General features: G+C 38.2%; 1 protein-coding gene across 2 annotated transcripts in view; it reads left to right on the forward strand.

The window, feature by feature from the left end:
• The window catches only part of LOC136857445 (ubiquitin domain-containing protein UBFD1), a 78499-nt gene that overhangs the window by 33528 nt on the left and 22043 nt on the right, over window positions 1-22928 (forward strand). The window contains exons 2-4 of one of the 2 annotated variants that reach the window (XM_067136114.2): window positions 290-496; window positions 8483-8634; window positions 18349-18471. In XM_067136114.2, coding sequence (XP_066992215.1) covers window positions 290-496; window positions 8483-8634; window positions 18349-18471 — 482 coding nt within the window. The remainder of the gene's footprint in view (window positions 1-289; window positions 497-8482; window positions 8635-18348; window positions 18472-22928) is intronic. The other variant, XM_067136115.2, reaches the window with a different exon arrangement.

Here is a 22928-nt window from a genome sequence, read left to right on the forward strand (position 1 = left end):
GGTGGCAACTCTGCTAGCACCTTAATTAAGGCCTTGGTCACTACATTCCCAGTCCTTTCTTTCTCTTTCCATCTTTGCTTTGCTGACAGCTTTCCAATTTTTTAGTGGAATTTTAAACCAAACAACAAATAACCAAATAACAACAAAAAATAGTTTATTCTTTTTTATTATTGAAATTGATAAATAGTATGTAACTTGATTATTTAAAAAAGAAAAAAGGGCTGAAAAATTGTCTTGTTTCCTTTCACTTGTTCTTTGTGAATAAAATTTAGCTTAATTTCTGTTTCAGCTGCGTCAGGTAAGGGTGATGGTGAGAGCTGTGAAGCGAGTGTAGCAGCAGAAAGTGTGGTGGAGATTGAAAAGATTGAAAGTTCTCCCAAAGTTCCTACGGAGTTTGTGGACTTTAAAGTGATCTATAATAAGACAAAATATGACATTAGTTTCGAACTGGATAACACGGTGGGTCAGCTGAAGCAGCATTTACAAGATGTTATTGGTACGTACTTTGTGTGTTACATCTTTTTTTGTATTTACGCTGAGGTGCATGGGCTCATTGGTTGCATGTTAATGTGTGGCAGCCATGTTACAACTTGTGCTCACATAATTCTTCAGAAACTGAGCCATGTATGAAATGATAGGAACATGAAGAGATTGACTGGTCGTTATGGAAAGAGGAGGCAAGGAGAAGCACAAAATAACAATCTTGATGTCGTGATCTATAATCTTCATATCCGTATTGACGAATGACACAATTATAAATAGGTGCCTGGGAGGTCCAACACCCCTTAGGGCTACAAAAGAAATTCTGATAGTAAAAAAGTGGCGGCAAAGCTGGCCGCAATGGCATCACTCAGAACCACAGATTGACCTTGAACGCTGTGGGGCGCTACAAAACAAATTCTGATAGTAAAAAAGCGCCCGGTGAAGCTAGCCACAATGGCATCACTCAGAACCACAGATTGACCGTGAGCGCTGTGACGTTAGAGATAAGGCACCTGCCTGTAATAAGGCCATTACGGGTCTCATACCAAATGCAACTCATCCATGTTAACAATAATAATCATAACACTAACGCACAGCTACAGATGGGAAAGGAGCTACCACCTTGGGTCTAATGCCACTCAAATTTTATAAATGTCACAGGACAGAATGATTTGAATTTAACATAAAACAACAATTTTACAAGCAAATCATATTATCTAAGCTCAAAAGCATCAACCAAATACACAACCATGACAAAAGACTCGCATACAGAAGTCTACTGAAGATCTGAGCAATATGCAAGATACAAACGTTTATGTGCATGAAGCTTTCATATACAGTATGTTGTTTTTAGTCACATATACTTATAAGTTAGCTTTAAGTTAAGATAGTGTTGTACAAACCAATTTCAAGCTTAAAGTATGTTGTTATAGACATATACTTGCAGTGTCACACACAGTGGCACACATGTCAGTTCCCAATTTGACATGCCCCACTTGGACGTATTTAAACATTTGTTATCATATGGAATTCATCAGAAAACATAATATCAATCATTGCTGGATGTACTATATGTGAATGTATTGTTGAGCTGAGGATGACCCAAAACACCGGTACTGTAGTATAAAAATCACAATAAACAAGTATTGATAAGGTGGAATTCCTTTTCTATTTATAATCTTGACGTCATCAAGTATATACAGTAGAAGTCTGCTATAGCGAGTACGGGATAATGAGAAATTAAGGGTTATAAATTTCATGTTGTTGGTCCGTATTGAACTGAGAATAAGATATGAGTAACAACACAGTAAAGGTTTCCACCTATTCAATACAAAATATATTCACAATATTTTAAAATTACATGGAACTAGTTTCGACCCATCTTTGCTTTGATGTGGCTGATGATGACCCCACCGGGCGAGTTGGCCGTGCGCGTAGAGGCGCGCGGCTGTGAGCTTGCATCCGGGAGATAGTAGGTTCGAATCCCACTATCGGCAGCCCTGAAGATGGTTTTCCGTGGTTTCCCATTTTCACACCAGGCAAATGCTGGGGCTGTACCTTAATTAAGGCCACGGCCGCTTCCTTCCAACTCCTAGGCCTTTCCTATCCCATCGTCGCCATAAGACCTATCTGTGTCGGTGCGACGTAAAGCCCCTAGCAAAAAAAAAAAAAAAAAAAAAAAAAGATGATGACCCCTAGATGGGTCGAAACTAGTTCCATGTAATTTTAAAATATTGTGAATATATTTTGTATTGAATAGGTGGAAACCTTTACTGTGTTGTTACTCATATGTTATATAATGAGAACCCTGTTATAACGCCAGTTTCTTCTGTCTCTTCAAAATTCCTATATTAAACTGCATATTATCCTTCGGTTACAGCGAGAACCCTACCACTGACACATCCATTATTACGAGCGATTAAGCATGCACGATTTTTCCGTTACTGATATTTATGCACCATTGCATGCAGTCTATCATCTGTGGTATCACTTCTTCGCTACGTCCACTAGTGAGCTCTGCCATCAACATTCAAAGGCGATGTCGGAGTCGACTGCTGTTTTCTAAATGAAAATTCAAAATGAAAGAGGATAACACGTTTCGGAATAAATGTGTAAATGACGTGGCCGATAGCAGTTGTTAACTCGTTAGAAATGAAGGCTAAGTAAAAGATCGCTTCATTTTGATGTTATATCCTGAAATTGGCTAAGAATGTGATACACCTCAAGATATGGCAGAGTACATAACCGATTTCACAGGATAGTTAAATTTGTAGTGAGGAGTTTATCATTTCTATATGAGTGGCTCAGCGCCATAGGTGCCTAACCCACAAATTTAAAAAATGCTGTTAATGTGCTATAATGGACTCCTAATAGTTGCCTCTATCAGGACCAGACTTGCCTACTACATTCCAGTAGCTTGATTGGTGCTGCCACCTGCAATTATGTTAGGCAACTTCCATAACCTTCAGTTCCTTTAGTGCCAACTGTGCCTATCCAACATCAAGATGGCTGAAGAGAGCTGTATTGTGGAAATGCTCCTGGAGGATAATTACGATGGCAGTGGCAAGGACCAAGGTTATGAACTTAACTATGCTGATTTCAAATCCTCAGGTACTTTAGAATAGATACACATATTGATAATATTAGGTAATAAGTTGAATGGTTTGTGATTAATACGGAAAACATGTAGTTGGTTAGGCATTTCTAGCTCTGACTGAAGTAAATGAAATTGTATTGTGCTTAGGCATAACTGATTGATACTTCAGTGGTGATTATGTTATGTATTAAATTCGGTACTAGTTCTAACATAATGAGTAACTGAAGAGGATAAGTTCTGGCTATAAAAAATATTAATATAAGTAATTCAGAAAGTCCATTATAAATATTATGTTGGTTAGTCAAGTCTGGCTCTGATCTACCGATGCATTTTCAGATGCAGGAAGACAAGATGGGCCTGCAGCTATTACGTCTGTATGTGATTCTATTTCACAAACCTCAGGTAAAATTTCTTTATAACTGTAAGTGCAGTGGAGATAATGTTCGAGAGACCTGTTGTTGAGAGTTAATGTAACTTGGTTACAGGTAACTCAGAACCACAAGTACGCACAAGGAAAAAGTGGAATGGTTGAAGCTATGGTGGCTTAAGATACAGAGAGAGTAACCAAAGACCCTGTTTTTATAGCTACAACAGCCATGGAGATAGGATATTCCAGACAGTTGATCTCTCAAAGAAATCTGTTCGAGGCTGACCCATCCGCCAGTTACCAAGTTCTCTGGAGCTCTACCCCAAAGGCAGGAAAATATCAAAAGGGAAATTAAAAGATTTACTGGATCTGATGAAATATATTCAACCACAACACCACCATTTCTACAGATCACTTAAAGAACAGCTGCCTCTGTGGATCAGCGGTAGAGTGTCGGCCTCCGGATCCCAAGATAGCGGGTTCAAACCCGGCAGAGGTAGTCGGATTTTTGTAGGGCGGAAAAAAGTCCATTCGACACTCCATGTCGTACGATGTCGGCATGTAAAAGATCTCTGGTGACACATTTGGTGTTTACCCGACAAAATTAATTAAATCTCAGCCATAGACGCCCAAGAGAGTTTCGGTTTACTCGGTCTGCCACCTAGTGGGGGCCTAGAGAAAAACGGAACGTCGAAATTGACGAGCAGACAGCCAGATGGCGTCAAATTGAAATGTCTGCACACGGTAGCTGATGCCATACGATTATTATTATTACTTAAAGAACAAGAACAAGAAGAAAGTGAAGTTGACGAAGATTGAAAATAATAAGGAGTTACCGTAGATTATGTATTGTCAAGAGCAGATTCAAATATTATTAATTTCTGTCATTTAAATTCCTTTAGAGGTAAAGACTGAACTTATTTCAATAGTTCCTGCTGAAAATGAGCATTAAAAAGTTCCTTATATCTAAGTCCATTGTTGCCTAACCAGCAATTTTGTTTGTGAAGTGTGTTATAGTTCAGCGCCAAAACTGCCTATAAGTTTGTGATTTATTTTGGTTGGGGATAATTAGTGCCAATTTTTTTATTGTTATGTATATGAAAAAACCGTATTTGTACTAAGTAATGCAATAAAAAGTAATATATAAGATGCACTTGTCATTTTTCAATCGTATTCTAACTTTAACCTAAAATATCTCAAAATGTATCTCATATGTATACTTGAAATATGGCTTCATGATACAGATACAGTTAGGTGTCGCTGTTTGAAGAAGAAAACTGAAACTTTTGCCACAAAGACCTCTGGAGTGATACTGTAATTTCTTTCATAATGAAATTAAACATAAACTTCATGTATTATCGGATTTCGAAAAATAACAAACGAGTAAGCCGTAGTGTGGATATCATCTGCGAAAATGCGAGTTTTGAACAAACTGATTGCCATTATACCAATTTTAATGTGTGTGAGGTTTTTCCCAAATTTTACAAAAAATTTGATATAATGACAAAACCGCTATAACTACATTCTCAGTTCAACACGGACTTAAAAATGAAATTCTTAAATTTATATGTGTGTATGTACATGCATCACGAGAAAATGGCTGAAGAGAATTTAATAAAAATCGATATCTAAATTCAGGGAATGAGGCACCTCAATCTAGGCTATAAATAATTTTATTTACACTGAGTGAAATGTTAGTTTAGGGGAAGGCCTGAAATTTAATTCTCAAATATATATGTTATTCGTGGTCCTATTGATAAATACTACATGACTAAAAGTTATACAGGGTTACATTTCTGATCATTTATTTATGGCTTATACATTTTTACTATACTGGCTATTAATAACAGAGATATTAATTAATTTCTATTTTTGTTGCTAAGTAGTGTATATCAATGCTGAACCATGATAAAATGGGTGAACAGAATTTATGAAAATTGGTATGTAAAATCATGGAATAAGGCACTACAGTCTAGGCTATAAATAATTTTATTCACCCTGGATGAAATGATAGTTAATGGGTAGGTGCCTAAAATTTAATTTTTAAATGTGTGTTATCAGTCCTATTGAAATGTACGATATATAAGGCAACACATTTTATTTCTCGGCCAATTTCAATTTAATAAAATTTGAATTTTGTTAAGGATATCTTTGAATATTCCCGCATCGTCTCGTAGAGTTTCATTAATTTCCAATAGGTGGCAGCGCTTTAACTACCCTTCAAAAGCATCTGCAACGGAGGTGCGTACCAAACAGAGAGCAGTTATTGAGTTTCTTTTGGTGGAAAACCAGGGCATCACAGATATTCGTAGGGGTTTGCAGAATGTCTACGGAGACCTTGCAGTGGACAAAAGCACAGTGAGCTTTCTCCACGACAAGGCAAGTCCTCACACAAGTCTGCACGCCCGACAGGATCTTAACACAGAACTTCAGTGGACTGTTCTTCCTCATCCACTCTAAAGCTCGGATCTTGCACTTTCTGACTTCCATCTGTTTGGCCGAATGAAGGATGCATTCCTTGGCCTGCCTGTTTCCTCTAGCATGTCAGTGTTTTGTTCTACATCAGACATAGATATACTATATATTTCACTCTAGAGATTTACTTCATTGCCTTGAGGTCCTAACTCAAAAACATCATCATACTATGACAGAAGATCACAACCTTAATTTTTGTTGTTATATGTATTTTAATGTTATAATTTTTTCTGCAACGCTGTCTTTATCTTGTATGCATATTATGTTTTAGTTATCACATCATCTGTTTTTTATTTTTATTTTGGCTGAAGTGGCTGAAACTAGTCACAAGACTAATGTAAATATTATCTACTTGACGTACTGTATTGAAAAGTCAATTGTCAATTTTTTTTCGTATAATTGCAACTTCAATACGGAACAAAAATTAAATGTATAGCTTGTAACTCCTCTCGTACTACATTACAAAAGTTATAGAGAATACAATTTCTGATTATTTATGTCTTATACAGTTTTACCGTGCCGACTATGAAAATAGAATAATAAATTTCGACTTTTTGTTGCTTAGTCCATATCGATGCCGATCCGACGGATCCCAAAAATGAAATAAATTGGGGGATTCAGGGTGAAGTCCTGCATCTCTCTATATTACCTAGAATATGAGTCCCATCACGTCGAGCCAGTCAGACTGACTTTAAACACAAGCAATTTAACATTAACTTGCACCATGTTGGATGCTTCTTGATGTATCATTCCGAATGAGGGGGTTCCTGCGTGTAATTAGGTGATCTCATTGTATCATTTTAGAATAAGTATAGTGTAATTTTTCCTTGTTGCAAAATTTGAAACTGATTTCTTAAGTAATTTTTACAAAATAAATTATTTAGTGAAGGTACTCCATAACTATATATGACAAGCAAGTTATTACTCTAGGTTTCGCCAGACAGTGAGTCAAAGATAGTCTGTGAGAAAGGATTAATTGCTGCAGATCACTCAGATGGTCTACAGATATCAGAATGTCACGTGGTCAACACGGTAACTTCCAAAGTCGTATAGCGGAAGTTTTCTGATCGGCTCCGCAACCTCTTGTACCGGTAAGCTATATTCCAGCCCTCAGTTCACAATTCAGGCAGGAATCTAGCCCGAGGCTTCCAGGTAATGAGTAGACACGTTTCCCCCTTCATCATCAGACTACCTACAAATACTAGTTAGAATGAATGTTACAAGATTAGCAATCGATAACGATGGATCTATATTATCTAGGAGTAGTACCCTTATGTGAGGAACATCACGGATCTGGGCGTTGTCTGTTAATGCCATCCTGTTTTCCCACCGAGGAGGTTGGGGGGGGGGTGACCGGGCACTCGGCTGCGCGGACTAATGTCCAGTACTAGTATAGTTGGTCCGTTATTAGACATTATAAATTTTCCAGCTAACTCATTTCTGGTTGCCAGAGTTTCACCCGCCAAGTAGCGTACGCAGTAGCTTCCACGGTATGCACTAGCCATTCGTCTTGGTAGATGTGCTATTTACCAACTGATGAGCCCAACATAGCACACTGGGGGGCACTATACTCATTCAGAACAAATATTTCAGGTTCTCTATGGGAATCAAGATCTATATCGACTAATGTCCATGCAAGAAAAAGTGCCGTACACTGCACTGGAATGTGCCGGTTCACCTGTATTCAGAATGGGTCTGCGTTACTACAATATGAAGAACACCACGGATCTACGTTGCCTCTGATTAGTACTGCTATGTGAGGAACACCATGGGTTTGGCTGTTGCCCGTAATTAGTACCTCTATGTGAGGAACACCATGGATCTGTGTTTCCTGTGGGTGGTACCATAATGTGTGATATGCCGGGGGTTTGCATTGCCTATGATTAGTACCACTATGTGAGGAACACCATGGATCTGTGCTGCCTGTGGAGGGGTGCCATAATGTGTGATATGCCGTGGGTTTGCATTGCCTATGATTAGTCCCAGTATGTGAGGAACACCATGAGTCTCTGTTGCCTGCAAGTGGTGCCATTATGTATGACATACCATAGGTCTACATTACCTGTCATTTGTACCACCATGCGAGAAACACCGTGAGTACGTTACCTGTGATTAGTACCACTATAGGAGGAACACTATGGTTCTGCTTTACCAGTGATTACTATTATGGGCGGCTGGTGACCTGGATTTTGGATCCCTTTTTATAAAAAGCATTATCTCAGAAAAGAAGGTATTGTGAATTGGATCCACTGATTGTTTTGGATTCATAGTCTTTTTTCATCATAATTTGTTTTATGTTTAGTCAGTGGATACATGTTGAGGTTTTAATTATCTTCTCATTTTGTTGCACCGTGTACCATTAGGGGCCGATGACCTAGCTGTTAGGCCCCTTTAAACAACAAACTTCATCATGTTTTCTATAAGTAATTATGCTATTCCCATTTGTTTCTTATATCAGTATCTCTAGTTATGACTCTATTATTTTCAGTGAAAATGATCTTTGTATTGAAGTTGATACGACTATTATACATGAATGATGTCTTTGTGTTTCTTGCCCTTAGGAGTTCCTCAGTCCATGCAGAAAGTTATGATCAAAGGACTTGCTCGTGATGAACGCACTCTACGAGAACTTGGTGTAGTTAAAGGTGCTAAAGTAATGGTGGTAGGATCGAAGCTAGATGACGTGTTAGCAGTTTCTACTCCTAGCAAACAGGTACAGTCGCAGCTTGATTGCTGTCTAGTGTCTGAAGTTAATTTTCAAATTCAGTTGAAACTGGTTTATTCGTAATTCAAGGAAACATTAGCTACTTATACAGAAGGTCGTTCAGGATCTCTGGGGATGATGTTTGAAGGGTAATTTGCTTATGAAAAGCCATTTCTCCACCGACAATCATGCTCACTGGGAAAGCCAGCATTTCTAGCTGTAGCCCGACAACGTAATCTCCATTGCAGCAAACTTTTTTCCAGAGCTAGCCTGTCTGATCCCACTCCTCCTGACAAGCTTTCCAAAGGCCATCGATAGTGCATGGATGCCTATTTCCTAAGGCCCTTTTCAGGAGTCCAAATGCAAAGTCCATGGGTGACCATAGAGTGCCTTCACTGGAATGTCAGTAAAAAGAATTGCACGGATTCCACTTTCCATCTCCATTCTCTCTAAGTACGGACGGGTCGAAGGTGAGGTGTGGCTTTATCTTGATGCAACCATACCTGATTTTTTGCCCTCCCATGCAGTGCTGGGATATCTGTGTTGTAAATGGATGTTAAAACCTCTTGCGGATAGTATGTAGAGTTCACATTCACATTATCAGCGACACGGCGAACGGTTAACTTGCCATTGTAGCAGTAGCCAGCCAGCAGTGATCATGAAACCCCTGGGAAAAATTTACTGGCATTCTTCATACAATGTTTGATAGTTTTTTGTCTCTAGGGCGGTAGGGTGGTTTGTTACACTCAGTAAGGTACACACATGCTTAGTCTAATGTCCCCTGTCAGATAGCCCTCATACAGTTTTCTCGTGTTCATGCAACGTTCTGAAATGTGATTAGGCAACAGCTTGTAAACTCTGTGCTTATGTCCCTTTTCTAATTGCAGGTCCTTGTTGATTATGGTGTTAACAATTGAAACAGACATCCCCAACTTTTGTACAATAGTCCTTTGTGGGACAGAGTTACCACCACTTTTGTTGTACAGCTAGTGGCTGGTCATGGATTTGCCTATGTTTTCCCCTTTGGAGTTAAGCCAACTCGGCCTTTGCCATTTATATTCAATACAGCACTGATCTCGTTCTTCGATGTCAAGAAATCACACTTCTTGCACATTCCTTGGATTGCAGAAAAGGTATTGGAAAGGGCTGTTATGTAGCCCTCCCAATGTTGATAACAGCACCACCAGTGGCCTTCAAACTCGTCACCAGAGATCCCGAACGAACTTCTGTAATTAAGTTTTGTTTAAAAAAATTCTTTTTCTTACAAGGGATAGTTGGTGGTAAGTTGTCGACAAGAACTTTGATAAATCTTTCAGCTTAGGGCCGGTTCTACCATCCGCTGGTAAAGTGGCTGGCAGCTGCCCGGGAGGTAAACTACCTGGAGGTGTAAATCGGCTGGTACTTTGGCTTGCGTGCAACCACCTCCGTGCAAGCGCTAGGTAGCTACCTGGAGCTAGACACCGATATATGAAGTTGGCTAGACTGATTTTCAGCGACTTCTCGCTTTCGAGTGTGGTGCTGTCTATCGTCAGATGTATGAAACTCATTTCGATTGTCTTATTTTCCTGTGCTTGCATCTGCTGATTATCACCAACAAGCCTAATAAGGGGAGTCTTGAGAGTTATGGACAACGATTTATGTCAAGCATTCGTGATTTTATTCTATGAGCTTCAATATCAATACCTAATTGGGATTAAAATCTCGAGATTACATTTTCTGACGCCAGTTATAACCTGTCATGTAAGGCAGCGTTTTTGAAAAGTATTCTCGTAGTAGATTGGTCAAGTCGCTCGCTCCGTAAAAGGTACGCAGGTTTTCATTGTATTTCTAATTTACATTTAAAAATTTATTTTCGTTCCCTGCCGTTGTTCTTTACTCTCTTTTATGCGCTTCCATTTACGTATATATACACACATTTTCCTTACAGACTTATTGCCTTTGGCATTCTATCTGCAGGCTTCTGTGAATTATCTTACATTTAGTTGGAAGGTACTGTAAATGTAAAGAACTAATCGGGGTAAATATCCATTTATAGAAGGAGGAATTCGGGAATGGAATAGTTTCCAATTTCTTCGAAATCATTTACAAAAAGACTATGTAAACAACTGGCAGGGAATCTGCTACCTGGGCCACAGTCCTATATGCTATATTAATCTATAAGTAGCACACATATAAAGCAGTTTCCTAGTAGACATAATATTGTGATTAAACATTTCAGTGAAATGTATTATTAACAAAAGAACATATGGAAAGAGGCATACAGATTAACACAACGCTAATAATGGAAATAAAAAAGATTCGACATAATAAAAACTCGAACCTGCATACCTCGTATTACGAAGCGAACACGCTAGCCGTTACGCTACGAGAATGCTTGAGATAATTAGGATACATACAATAAATTATACCTCATGTCTGAAAACTGAAAAAGTAGAAAATTAAAGTCCATTTGAAATGATTTCCAAATAGATTTTGATTTTATATCCTTTTAAAGTTTCTTCACGAAAGCTTGACATATAAAATGTGTTCCCTACGCTACCGATGCGAGAGGCTGGTGTGACCATTGCAACTCAAGGGAAGCATTAATGTTCAAACTCCTGCAATACAATATCGATCACTGTTACAGTATCATGCTTTTTTCAGTATACTAAATTAATTTGTGTCACCAGAAATACAGTTAATAATGTTCAACCCTCAAAACTTGCCCGGCAGGTAAAGTCTTATCGGGCCCTCGAAGTGGCCGATAAATTACGCGCCGGGTAACTACGATTTATGCTGCCGATAGCGCTACCTGGGAGGGGTCGAGCGGAAACATCCTTTTACGCAGAGGGCAAGTTACGCGCTACTTTACCAGTAGGTGGTAGAACCGGCCCTTAGAGGAATAACGGTTCCAGATAGATAGATAGATAATACCTTGGAAGTTACGGCTCAAGGCCCTCTCTTACACTTAACCATAACTTATAATTATGAATAGAAATGAAACAAATAATATTAATAGCAATAAAAATAATAATGATAATAATAATAATATAATCCTTAATTTTAAAATACACAAAATAAAGTACACTTAAATGATGTAACTACAGTAATCCATTCATTCATCTCATTCATTCCTTTATTCGCTCGACAATTATCCAGCAAGTGAGCGGAATCTACTCAACAAATGCTGGCGGCAAGCCACTTTAAACCTGCGATGAGAGGGATTGTCTCTAATAATTACAGGTAGCGAATTCCGTGACCTGGAAACAGAGTTTATGAAGGAACGGTTGTAAACAGCAGTGCGGTTTACATGTATGACAAGAAAGGAGCCAAACCTTGTATGTGGTCATGATAGGATGAGAGGTAAGAAAAAGATGAAGACAGATAGTCGGGAGTTTTAGTGGAAAGTATTTTGTGTAGAAGTGATAACATGTGAAGTTCCCGGCACTGGTGCACTCGAAGCCATGACAGATAGTCGGGAGTTTTAGTGGAAAGTATTTGTGTAGAAGTGATAACATGTGAAGTTCCCGGCACTGGTGCACTCGAAGCCATGACAGCTCTTTATAATAAGGTGATGTGTGTATCATATCTCAGATTAAAGATATATCTTACGCAGCTGTTCAGGCTCCGGTCCAGTTTCTTGTTACTGTTGCAGGTTATTTCAGCCAACACAGGGTCACAATAGTCAAATATAGGTAGTATCATAGAGTGAATTAGTTGTACGTTAAGTCGAAAAGAGCATACATTACAGAACCGTTTCAATGAATATAAGCATTTATGTACTTTATCACATGTGCTTATTACCTGTTGAGTCCAATTTAGGGTCTCAGTCATAATAATTCCTAAGTTAGTCACTGAAGTAGAGTAAGGTATGATTTTATTGTTTAAAATTATTGGATAGATGTCCTGTTGCTTGAGTGAATATAGGTTTTTACTGGTACCAATAATAATAACTTCAGTTTTATTTAGGTTTATTAATAAACTGTTTTTATTTGCATAGTCACTAAGACGTTGAAGGTCGGAATTTATTTTAGAAATTGCAGTATCGATATCACTTGGTTTTGAATGATAATAAATCTGTACATTGTCCACGTACACTTGCAGTGTGCAGAATTTAACCCTTTCCTGCCCATATTAAAATGCATGTTTTCCCCAGAATTAAAGCAATTCTTTTCAGCCATCATTATGATAATGCAGACATGTAAGCAGCATGCTCATTCATTTTCTGGGCAATTAAATCAAAAATGTTTTCATCAAATATAAGGGTGAAATACTCTAATGCTGTACTATCCACAGAAAGAGAATGGCAACGTCCTACCTCTTCAGTAAAGTCCGCCGGTTCGACGTAAGACAATGTATTTGTCCACTGAAAGTTAGGCCTACAATCTGTGTCATCACGCATGTGTACGTCGTCATTTCCTGAAATATCGTCACTTTCATTTTCACTTCCCACTTCACTGAGTTCACTTAAGCCACTACTAATAGTTTCACAGTCGGAATTATCGTTCACCAAACGTTCAAGTTTGTTATCGCTTAAAATATTTTCACGCGAATTAAGCGTCGATATGTTTGTTTACAATATGTCACTGCCTTCCATATTTCGTGTTCTAATACGCCTGCGAAGGTTTTAAAAGAAGAAAACTAATATCTTTGGTCTCTAGGAAGTGCACATGCTAGTAACAGTAAGTTATATTTGTCTATCGGCCGATAGATGGTTCATACATGCGACTAGAATTACAAGTACGCTTTACTACGCTATGGGCGGGAGGCCCTAAGCTTTCGCGCTACACATTACTACGCTATGGGCGGCAGAGGGTTAAGAGCTTTTGATATATCATTAATTTAGATGAATAATAGTGGTCCGAGGACCAACCCCTGAGGGACATCGAGGGTCTTATTTTGCCATCCTGAAATCAAATTTCCAACTGTCACACATTGCTGGTGCTTTTCAACCCAAGTGACACATATTAAAATTTAGCCTCTCGAAGTTTCTGCAGTAGTAACTGAGGGTTGACAGTGTCGAAGGCACTACTAAGATCTAATAATGACAGTATAGTCACGTTCCGTTGGTCCATTGTATGTCTGATATCTGTCACTTGTATTATAGCTGTCGCAGTGCTATGTCCTTTCCTGAAGCCAGATTGAAAGGGGTTGGGGAGGGAATACTTGGTAAGGTATTCAGTAACTTCTGTTTGAACTAGAGGTTCAAGCACCTTGGATAAGGGTGGTAGGTTGGATACTGGACGATAATCGGAAGGAGAATCTAACTTGGAGCTCTTCGGGATGGGTCTAATTAGTGCATCTTTCCAAACATCTGGGAACACTCCGTTTGTCAGGCAGTAGTTAAATATATGAGTTAGTATTGGCAGAACAGCTCCTAAGATATCCTTAATCAGCGATATAGGAATGTCATCATTACCTGTGGCATTAGATGTGATAGAGTATATCACACCTTTAACTTAATTCAAGCTGACATTTCTAAAAGAGAATTGATCATACACAGACTGCTTTTGAAACAAGGGTAGTGAACTTTTAGGGAAGGAGGTAGAGGCTATTCTTGACCGTGCGAAATGATCATTTAAAGCCTCTAGTAATATGCTTGGTACATAAACATATCAGATGTAAGGCTTTTCAGGCATTTGCTCTATTAACCAGCGTTTCGTCTTAGGTCTGACACTAGAATCATCAGAGTGGGATGTGTCAGACCCTACCCACGGACGCTGGGGTGTATGCAGGTGAACTTATCAGAAGCCCATTATAAGAGGCACAGTCTGACAACTGCATATGGGAGATAAATCTCCACAATGGAATTATTGCCCGCCTAGCAATTCCGAATGAAAAATTCTAAGTTCTGATAAGTTGACCTGCATACACCTCAGCATCAGTGGTTAGGGTCTGACACATGCCACTCTGATAAGTCTAGTGTCAGACCTAAGACGAAACGCTGGTTAATAGAGCAAACGCCTGAAAAGCCTTACATCTGATCTGTTTTTGACATGCTCTATTGGTGAAAAATATCTAATTCCCTCCATGGGAACTTAGAATTTTCCATTTGGAATTGCTAGGTGGGCAATAATTCCATTGTGGAGATTTATCTCCCTATGCAGTTGTCAGACTGTGCCTGTTATAATGGGCTTCTGATAAGTTCACCTGCATACACCCCAGTGTCAGTGGGTAGGGTCTGACACATCCCACTCTGATGAGTCTAGTGTCAGACCTAAGATGAGACGCTGGTTAATAGAACAAACGCCTGAAAAGCCTTACATCTGATCTGTTTTTGACATGCTCTATTGGTACATGTCGCTCTACGGCTTTACCTATATGTAATGTACGTAATATACTCCATTTTTGTCTTGGGCTGTTAGTGTTCATCAGTTCCTGAAAGTATTTATATTTAGAATTTCTAATTAACTGCTTGGTTCTATTTCTCAGAATCTTGTACCGCTCGAAATCATCTGTGTCATGGGTGTCATGGGTTTGTCTGTATTGTCTGTACAGTTAGTCACGACTGGCCATACCAGATCTTATCTCGGATGTTAGCCACGCAGAAGAATGGCAGGTCATTCTTACCTGTTTCTTTGGTGCGTGCTCGTCAGATATTTCCAGTATGGTACCAGTGAATTGAATTTGTTTACTTTAGAGTTAATGTTCTGAAAATTATGTATACTGTCCCAAGGCAAGTTATATGCATCGTGGTATAGTGTGTTCCGGTCCATATGTCTCATATTGTAATGTAGGGCAGTATGTGCCCATAACTCCTCATGCTGTTGGGATGGAGACACCTATAAGCACCGTCTGCTTTATTACTCTGATTTATTTCAGGATGACCCAGTAATTGCACAAACACAATTATATTGAACCCTGAATGGCCACTCACTAACTGCTGTCTGTTTACAAGTCTCTCACAGCAGGACTCCAGCCGGACAGTCTTTATCTGAAGGATCCCGTAAGCCTGATTGATGGGCCTTTCACTCGATACCTACGATAACCGGTCTGCATAGGCTAAAATTAATCACTAAAAACGGTATCCATCAGCAACTGAATGCGCTGCGCCATGTTGACATCTGCGCTGGAGCTCCAGGGAATTTTCAGTATTATTTTGTTAACTACATGAAGGTTTAAAGAAAGAGAGATGCAGCGATAGTTAATATTCAATTACTACACTGTTTGGAATGCATAATCTCGCTCACAATTGTATCATTGATCAAGCAAATAGGTAAATGAAAGTGAGAATTCTCATTGCCCATCACCTACTCTCGGCTGTCACCTACTGTCACCTGAGAAACTACGAGAATTCTCAGTGCTTGTCACCCGTATGGTGCGTATGAACGTTGAACTACTTGTCGTCACACAAGGCACATTGCCATGGGTGTGCCATCATAACAATTGTCTCTAGATGTGCGTGTAAGATTACCCGTTTAGGTTGTTTTCATGGTTACATTAATCGTAAAAGTGGGGACAAATATCGCCACTAACATCAATGATCTTGCTATTCCATGACATGATGGCAAATAGTTCAAACTCCTGCTAACAGACAGCGCAACAAGCTGAAAACTAAGGCAGTATTTAAAAATGGAAATTTCCGGCATCCGTCCACTACCGCTGGCCTTAATAATGCACAGATGTCCGGGACCATTCTTCAATATGTTAAGATTTATCCCATCATTCCATTTCTTCTGATGGTCAAATTTCACCAAGTCATTCTCCTTTGACCAATTGTATTCAGTATCTCTTCATTCTTGATCTCGCTACCAATCTTGCCTTCAGCGTTCTTCTGTAACACAACATTTCAAAAGCATCTATTCTCTGAACTATTTATTATTCATGTTTCACTTCCATACAGTGCCACACTCCAAGAGGTAGTATTCAAAAACATTTTTCTAATTCGTATATCAAGGTTTGAGTTAGCCGTGCGGTTTGGATCGCACAGCTGTGACCTTGCATTCAGGAGATAGTGGGTTTGAACCCCACTGTCGGCAGCCCTGAAGATGGTTTTTTGTGGTTCCCATTTTCACACCAGGCAAATGCTTGAACTGTACCTTAATTAAGACCACGACCGCTTCCTTCCAACTCCTAAGCCTTTTCTATCCCATTGTTGCCATATAGCCACTTGAGAAAGAGAGAAAGGAAGTTCAACCTATTCAATACCATTTGATCGTCGCCATAAGACCTATCTGTGTCGGTGCAACGTAAAGCCCCCTAGCAAAAAAAAAAAAAAAAAAAAAAAAAAAAATTTGATTAAAAACCAAATACTTTTATTAGATGTAAGGGACTACTTTCGACCGTATAAACTGGGTCATCTTCAGCCTTGATTACTGGTTAGAAAAACATAAAATCTTATAGAACACAATCACCAATATTCCACTGAAATATTTATGAAACTCATCGACAAATAGTGTTTAGCTTTTATGTGTCATCGTTATTTATACTTATGTCCTTGGTTGTATGAGTGACTTGTCTTTGGAACTGTAATCTAAAGGTGATTCCACAATCACAATTAAAAGAGATAAATAAGTTCTGTAACACATTAAAATCTTCTTGCCGTAATGAATTGTAACATTTGTTGATATGGTAATATTTTCATCATGGTGTTGATGCATGCTGTATAACCTCCAAGTGGTGCTTGTGTGTCTATAGTTTGGTTAAGTAGTTAGGTATAACTCTTATCAAAGTAATATATAAGTGGTTAGAATGTTCAACTAGGGGACATTCACAATTACCTTTAGATTACATTTCCAAAGAAGTCACTCACAACCAAGGACATTGGTATAAATAACCGTGTTTTAACCATGACACACAGGTGCTAATGAAAACTTTTTGTCAATAAGTTTCATAAATATTTCAGTGGAATATTGGTGATTGTGTTTTATGAGATTTTATGTTTTCCTAACTAGTAATTAAGGCTGAAGATGACCTGGTTTATAGGGTCGAAAGTAGTCCCTTATATCTGTACACACAAGAATTGGAGTCTGTTGCTATGGCAATAATGAGAACGATGCCACATTTAAAGAAGCTATCGCCATGTGGGTCGGTTTGCTCTCAGTCGCTTTTGTGATATTATTCGGAGTAGTGCTATGTTAGTTGTTGCTGCTTTATGTATTTACATATTATTTTTGGAATATTGTTTTCGTTGTTAATTTTTTTTTTTGTAAGTTAATCAGTGGCTAGTTGTATAGTTCCATTCTATATTTAACATACACATTTGTTAAGGTTATTGTCAGAAACATGATTTTGTTAGTAATTATGAAATCTCATATTTAACGGCAATGACATGTCCTGTCTTAAATCATGGAATTATTAGCTTGAGCTTCTGAACGGGTCAAAGTTCATTGAATTGCATTAGGCCTACATATTTCATTAAGCCTGTATGAAAGGGTGATATGCCCTAGACGGAGGTAACTACAACAACGCAGCGTACTTCATAGTTACTGCTATCACCATTCAAATGTCAGACTCCAACTCTCACGGGCCCAACTGTAATAAAGATACTTGGTATTTAATCAAATGTTATTGAATAGGTGTCCTTTCCTCTGTTTGTGTCAGTATGGAACAAAATGAAGTTTATTACCTATGATAAAGCCACTTGATTGAGGTGAGCAGTTTCGTATAACCCAAACAGATATTTTGTGTAATACAGTGCTGTTTTGCCGAAATGCTACGGTTAACTCAGAACACACAAACCAGTTTCAACTGTATTGTCTGCGAGCTATTCCCATTGAAATGCTGCAACTGATCTTCTTACAGGAATTTGCCGAAGAGAAAGGTGCATCAAGTAGTAAAGAACCGTTTTGTAAACAAAAACAACACAGGAAAGTTCTAGATAAAGGTGTACCAGACGATGCGATGCCGGGGATAAGGGACACTAAGGTAGGGTTATCTGTTATCTGCTAGATTAGAATTCCTACATTTGCTTGGAATAATTTTACTGTTTTGATTCTGTGTGTTTTATCATTTTCATCTCTGATTTTAATTATTTATTTGCTGGAAAATTGTTTTTCCACTGCTCCTAAGTTAATACCTTTCTACACATGCATAAACCAGTTGTATTCGTAGAAAGCTTATGTATACAAACAAATTTAAACTGATTAACTTGGCACTGGACATGTGCTGAGGGAATCCCTCGTTCCGTGATTTCATCATGTCCCACTGCGCATGTGTTTTTCCTGCTGGGTATTCAATTCATTATTTTCCTGCATCACTCTGCAATTGTTGCTTATTGGTGAAGGTACGTTTTTTTATTTGCGGTGCATTGTTGTCATCCTTGCAGTTCTGTGAGAGTTTTTCCCTCACCTTGCACCTTGTTACGTTAATATTTCTGGCATTGTTGGATATTGTAAATATACTGACTATATGTGAATATATTGAACTATGGGTGATGAGACTTCACAGAAAACGTTGCAGTGGATAGATAATGTTGAACGAATGGCACAAAATAGCAAAAGAGAATTTTCAAGAATTGAAATGGAAACTGTTTTTGCAAGATCTGACCAAGTGGTACGAAATACACCCATATACATAGGGAAAGATGGAGTTACCATGTGGGAGGTATACTGCAGAAACACGACACACAAAACTAGGCTTAGGAATCCCATGAGAAATCTACAAGCACAAAATTGTGTTTTATACCAATCTGAAATTGGCAGAAATATGTAAAAGAATCACACTTGAAAGAGATGTTCATAACACTTATTAAACAATATCCTACATTTGTGACTACATTTTGTAAAGCTACAATCATTCTTATGAAAATAAATACAGAACGCTTTCATTAAATCTAAAACTCTACTGCAAAGATGATTTTCTTCATTTATTTCATTAGTGAGGGAAAATCTCACTTTGCGCCACGCCACGTTCATTGCTTTGTCAGCAGTTGTAATAGATGTGTTACTGCATGCTCATGTGTGTAGATTGTACTTGCTCAAGTTTCATTGCAACATCTGCAAGCTTCCACTGTTATCAGTGGAATGGGAGACAGAATTATTTTAGATATACATTTTTAGGATTCTTCTGTTTGCTGGAAAAATAGTTTCACCTGTTGAAATCTAGCAATATTTTGGGAAGTGAAATTTCAATATTTTCTTTTCCTTCTTCAAACATGCTCAGTAAAATCATTTATTAAATCTTAGATATAACCATGTTTTTTTATGTAGGTCTTATCCGTAACTGTGAATTAATTCTTTATGAATAATTAAATCTCTTGCGCAAGTCACAATTTTTATTGAATATTTTACTCCACAATGCTTTTCAGAGTCTAGGCTCCCTTACAGGAAATAAATGTCATCTTTTCATCAAAATTGTAAATAGTGTTTACTGTATATTCTTTAAGGAAGGAGTCCATCTTTCAAGTACATTATGTGAAATAGTCGGAAAAGGATATAAAATCTTCAACATTTCAGTGCATGTTTCATCCCCTATTTAGGGACATCTTCAGCTGATGAAGACAAGTACAAGAGTTCCACTATTCTTAAACAAAGTTAAAATTAGCCATAAGAAGTATAAAATGAGGCATGCACAATAATAGGAGCACTGTAGGACATTTGTCAAATCTACCTGTATAAAGTAACTATATGATTGGCAGTGTTCTTTAAAATAACTCAAAGATAAAATGTCTGAAGAAAGCATCATTCTAACTTAAAGATCTGCAGTCTGTCAAACACACAGGTTAAATATTATACTACAACATACCTGTAAAAAAAAAACATTATTCATCAGCCGCTACTCGTTTCGAGAATACGTTTTTCTCCTGCAATTCTTCTCATAGTCTGTTGGCTCTGTGGAGATGTTGCTGATGACTGATCAAGCCAATCTTCGCATGAAACATGCGGCCACACAGGTCACATTTAAAGGTGGGTGGAGGATGCGGTTGGATCTGACGTAGTTTCCGCTTTTCATGGGTTTCAGTATTTTGTCTGCGACATGCCTGCTCAAACAGTGAGACACCTTCTGCAGTAGCTTTGCACCAAATAACCCGATTTTGTGCAGTTGTAGCCCAGGCGTGAGCATTTGTGTTGGTGATATAGTCTTCTTAAGCTGGTCTTTATAGTGTTTCAAAGGAGCCCCTTGATTGACCAATCTCACCGTAGAGAAGTTGTTTAGGCAGTCTGCTATCATTCATATGCTGGATGTGACCAACCCATCTAAGCCGATGAGTGATGATGAAGGCTTTTATGCTGTTCTTATGCACCTTGTCAAAAACTGCCACTTTGCTTATGTAGTCATCCCATGTGATGTTCATCATGGATATAAGTTTCTGCTGATGGAAATGTAGTTTCTTTGTCACAATGGTAAAATGTCCAGGTTTCATGTCTGTATAGTAATGTTGTTATGACTACATCTTGGTACACCATTAGTTTGGTATATATTTTGAGATCCTTATTCAAGAAAACTCGATGGGAGAGGCAGCCGTATGGGCAGAGCGCGTTATATTTTCCACATCCGTTTCTGTGTTGCAGTGTAGTTATAATAATACCAAGGTAGGTGAGGTGTTCCTGCTATAGTGATATTTTAGTTCAGGGACAGTACCACCTGGTACCGGCTGTGCAAGTGCCGTAGTCTTATGGGTGTTGATGGTCAGTCCAAATCGTTCATAAGCATCCTTAAAAAAGTTGATGGATGTTTGAAGCCCATACATCTGAAGAGCTTCAAAAAAACATTAAACAAGGGTTAAATATACACACTATTATCCCTTTTACAGTTATGTTGTGGTATAATATTTTTATTTAACTTGTGTGTTCAACAGACTGAAGAGCTTTTAAGTTACATTTTAAGTCAACACTGGAAAGTATGGCTTTCTTCTTTAAAAAGAATCACACTAGTGTAGTAAAGAAGTGCAGACCTCAGTGGTGTGGGCATCTTCTGTTCAAGGATCTCTCTCTCCTCCACGTCTGATTTTACTGTCTCTGTCCAGCGTTTCCTTGGCCTTCGCCTTATCGTATACACAAAGACGTACACACGAGATGCTGTCAGTTGTGTACACTGTTTTATTTACCAATTATATACACATTATACACGCACATTAATGAACCACCATCTTGAACTCGACTGCCACATTAGCATGTCAACCAACTACCAACACAACAAAATCACAACATGAGTTCACACACTGAATTCGACTAACAACCCGCACTCGCAACAACTCTACTCCCAAGACTGTCTCTTTAAATACCTTGCCTGGCCAGGATTGTAGAAGAATATGGCACAACATGCTTTCTCGTATCTTCTCCAGTCTCCAATAACCTATGTCACCTGAGTTTTACTATTACCCTGTGTTGCACAACATTAAGTCGGATTTATACATCATCTTTACAGGTAGTAATAAATTATGTACTATTAATTACGTGTTCTTACATTAATTAAAGTCGTGTTAATATGCATACAGCAGAAGTATCGTGACGTAACCTCATGTGTTCCTTTACACAAGTCAGATCATACAACACAAAAATGATACGACTATGATTTATACCAAATAAAGTCCGTACTGACAACCTATCATACATAACTACATAGATAACAATAGGCGTAAACAACTTCATAGCCACACCTCACAAGAAATAATAATAATAACACCTACTAATCGAGCTCGTTATTTTCACTTTTACCTATGGGTTTAGAGAATTGTTTCCAAGTTATACTAGTCCATTACACTTGCATCAGCCTAGGTCTTTTTCCTTGGACAGTACGATCAAAGTATTTTTCTGGCAGGTCTCTTGCTGTTCATTCTCTATCCAACCTATGGTCTGTTGTAGATTTCAGAAGGTTTCATTCCCTCAGACCACAGGAAATGAATAATGGTTTGTTACTCTTTTATGCTGCAGGTCAACAGTGGAGCGAAGGTTCAGTCTTCTTTATTTTTATTTTCGGATTACAGCTATCTGCACATGTACAATCTGAAACAAAATTTTTTAAAGTCATTTACAAAATGTACAGATTACTAGATTATAAAGGAAATGTGAGGGTGATATAATCTTTACATAACTTGGTAAACTATTCCATTTTCTATGAAAATTGCCAAGTTCTTTTATATATGTATATTGATTTCCAAAATTACCCATTATCTCTACTATATTGTTACTTGCAGTGCCTGCTTGAATTGATTGTTCCATGTTTTAAGTTTAAGGGCAAAGGAAGTACAGAGTGAGTCAGGAATACAAGTGTATGTGTGATCTATTGCTTATGTTTAATTAGAATGACCCCATTAGAAAGTCAAGGCCTGACACTATCAACACACTACAATGCAACAAAAAACACCACCAAATACCGAGTCACATAATTGTCTCAAACTGCTCGCTGTTAACATCACAGCATAGTCGACAGCACTTTATAAA

The sequence above is a fragment of the Anabrus simplex genome, chromosome 1 (assembly GCF_040414725.1).
Source record: "Anabrus simplex isolate iqAnaSimp1 chromosome 1, ASM4041472v1, whole genome shotgun sequence".
Lineage (NCBI taxonomy): Eukaryota > Metazoa > Arthropoda > Insecta > Orthoptera > Tettigoniidae > Anabrus > Anabrus simplex.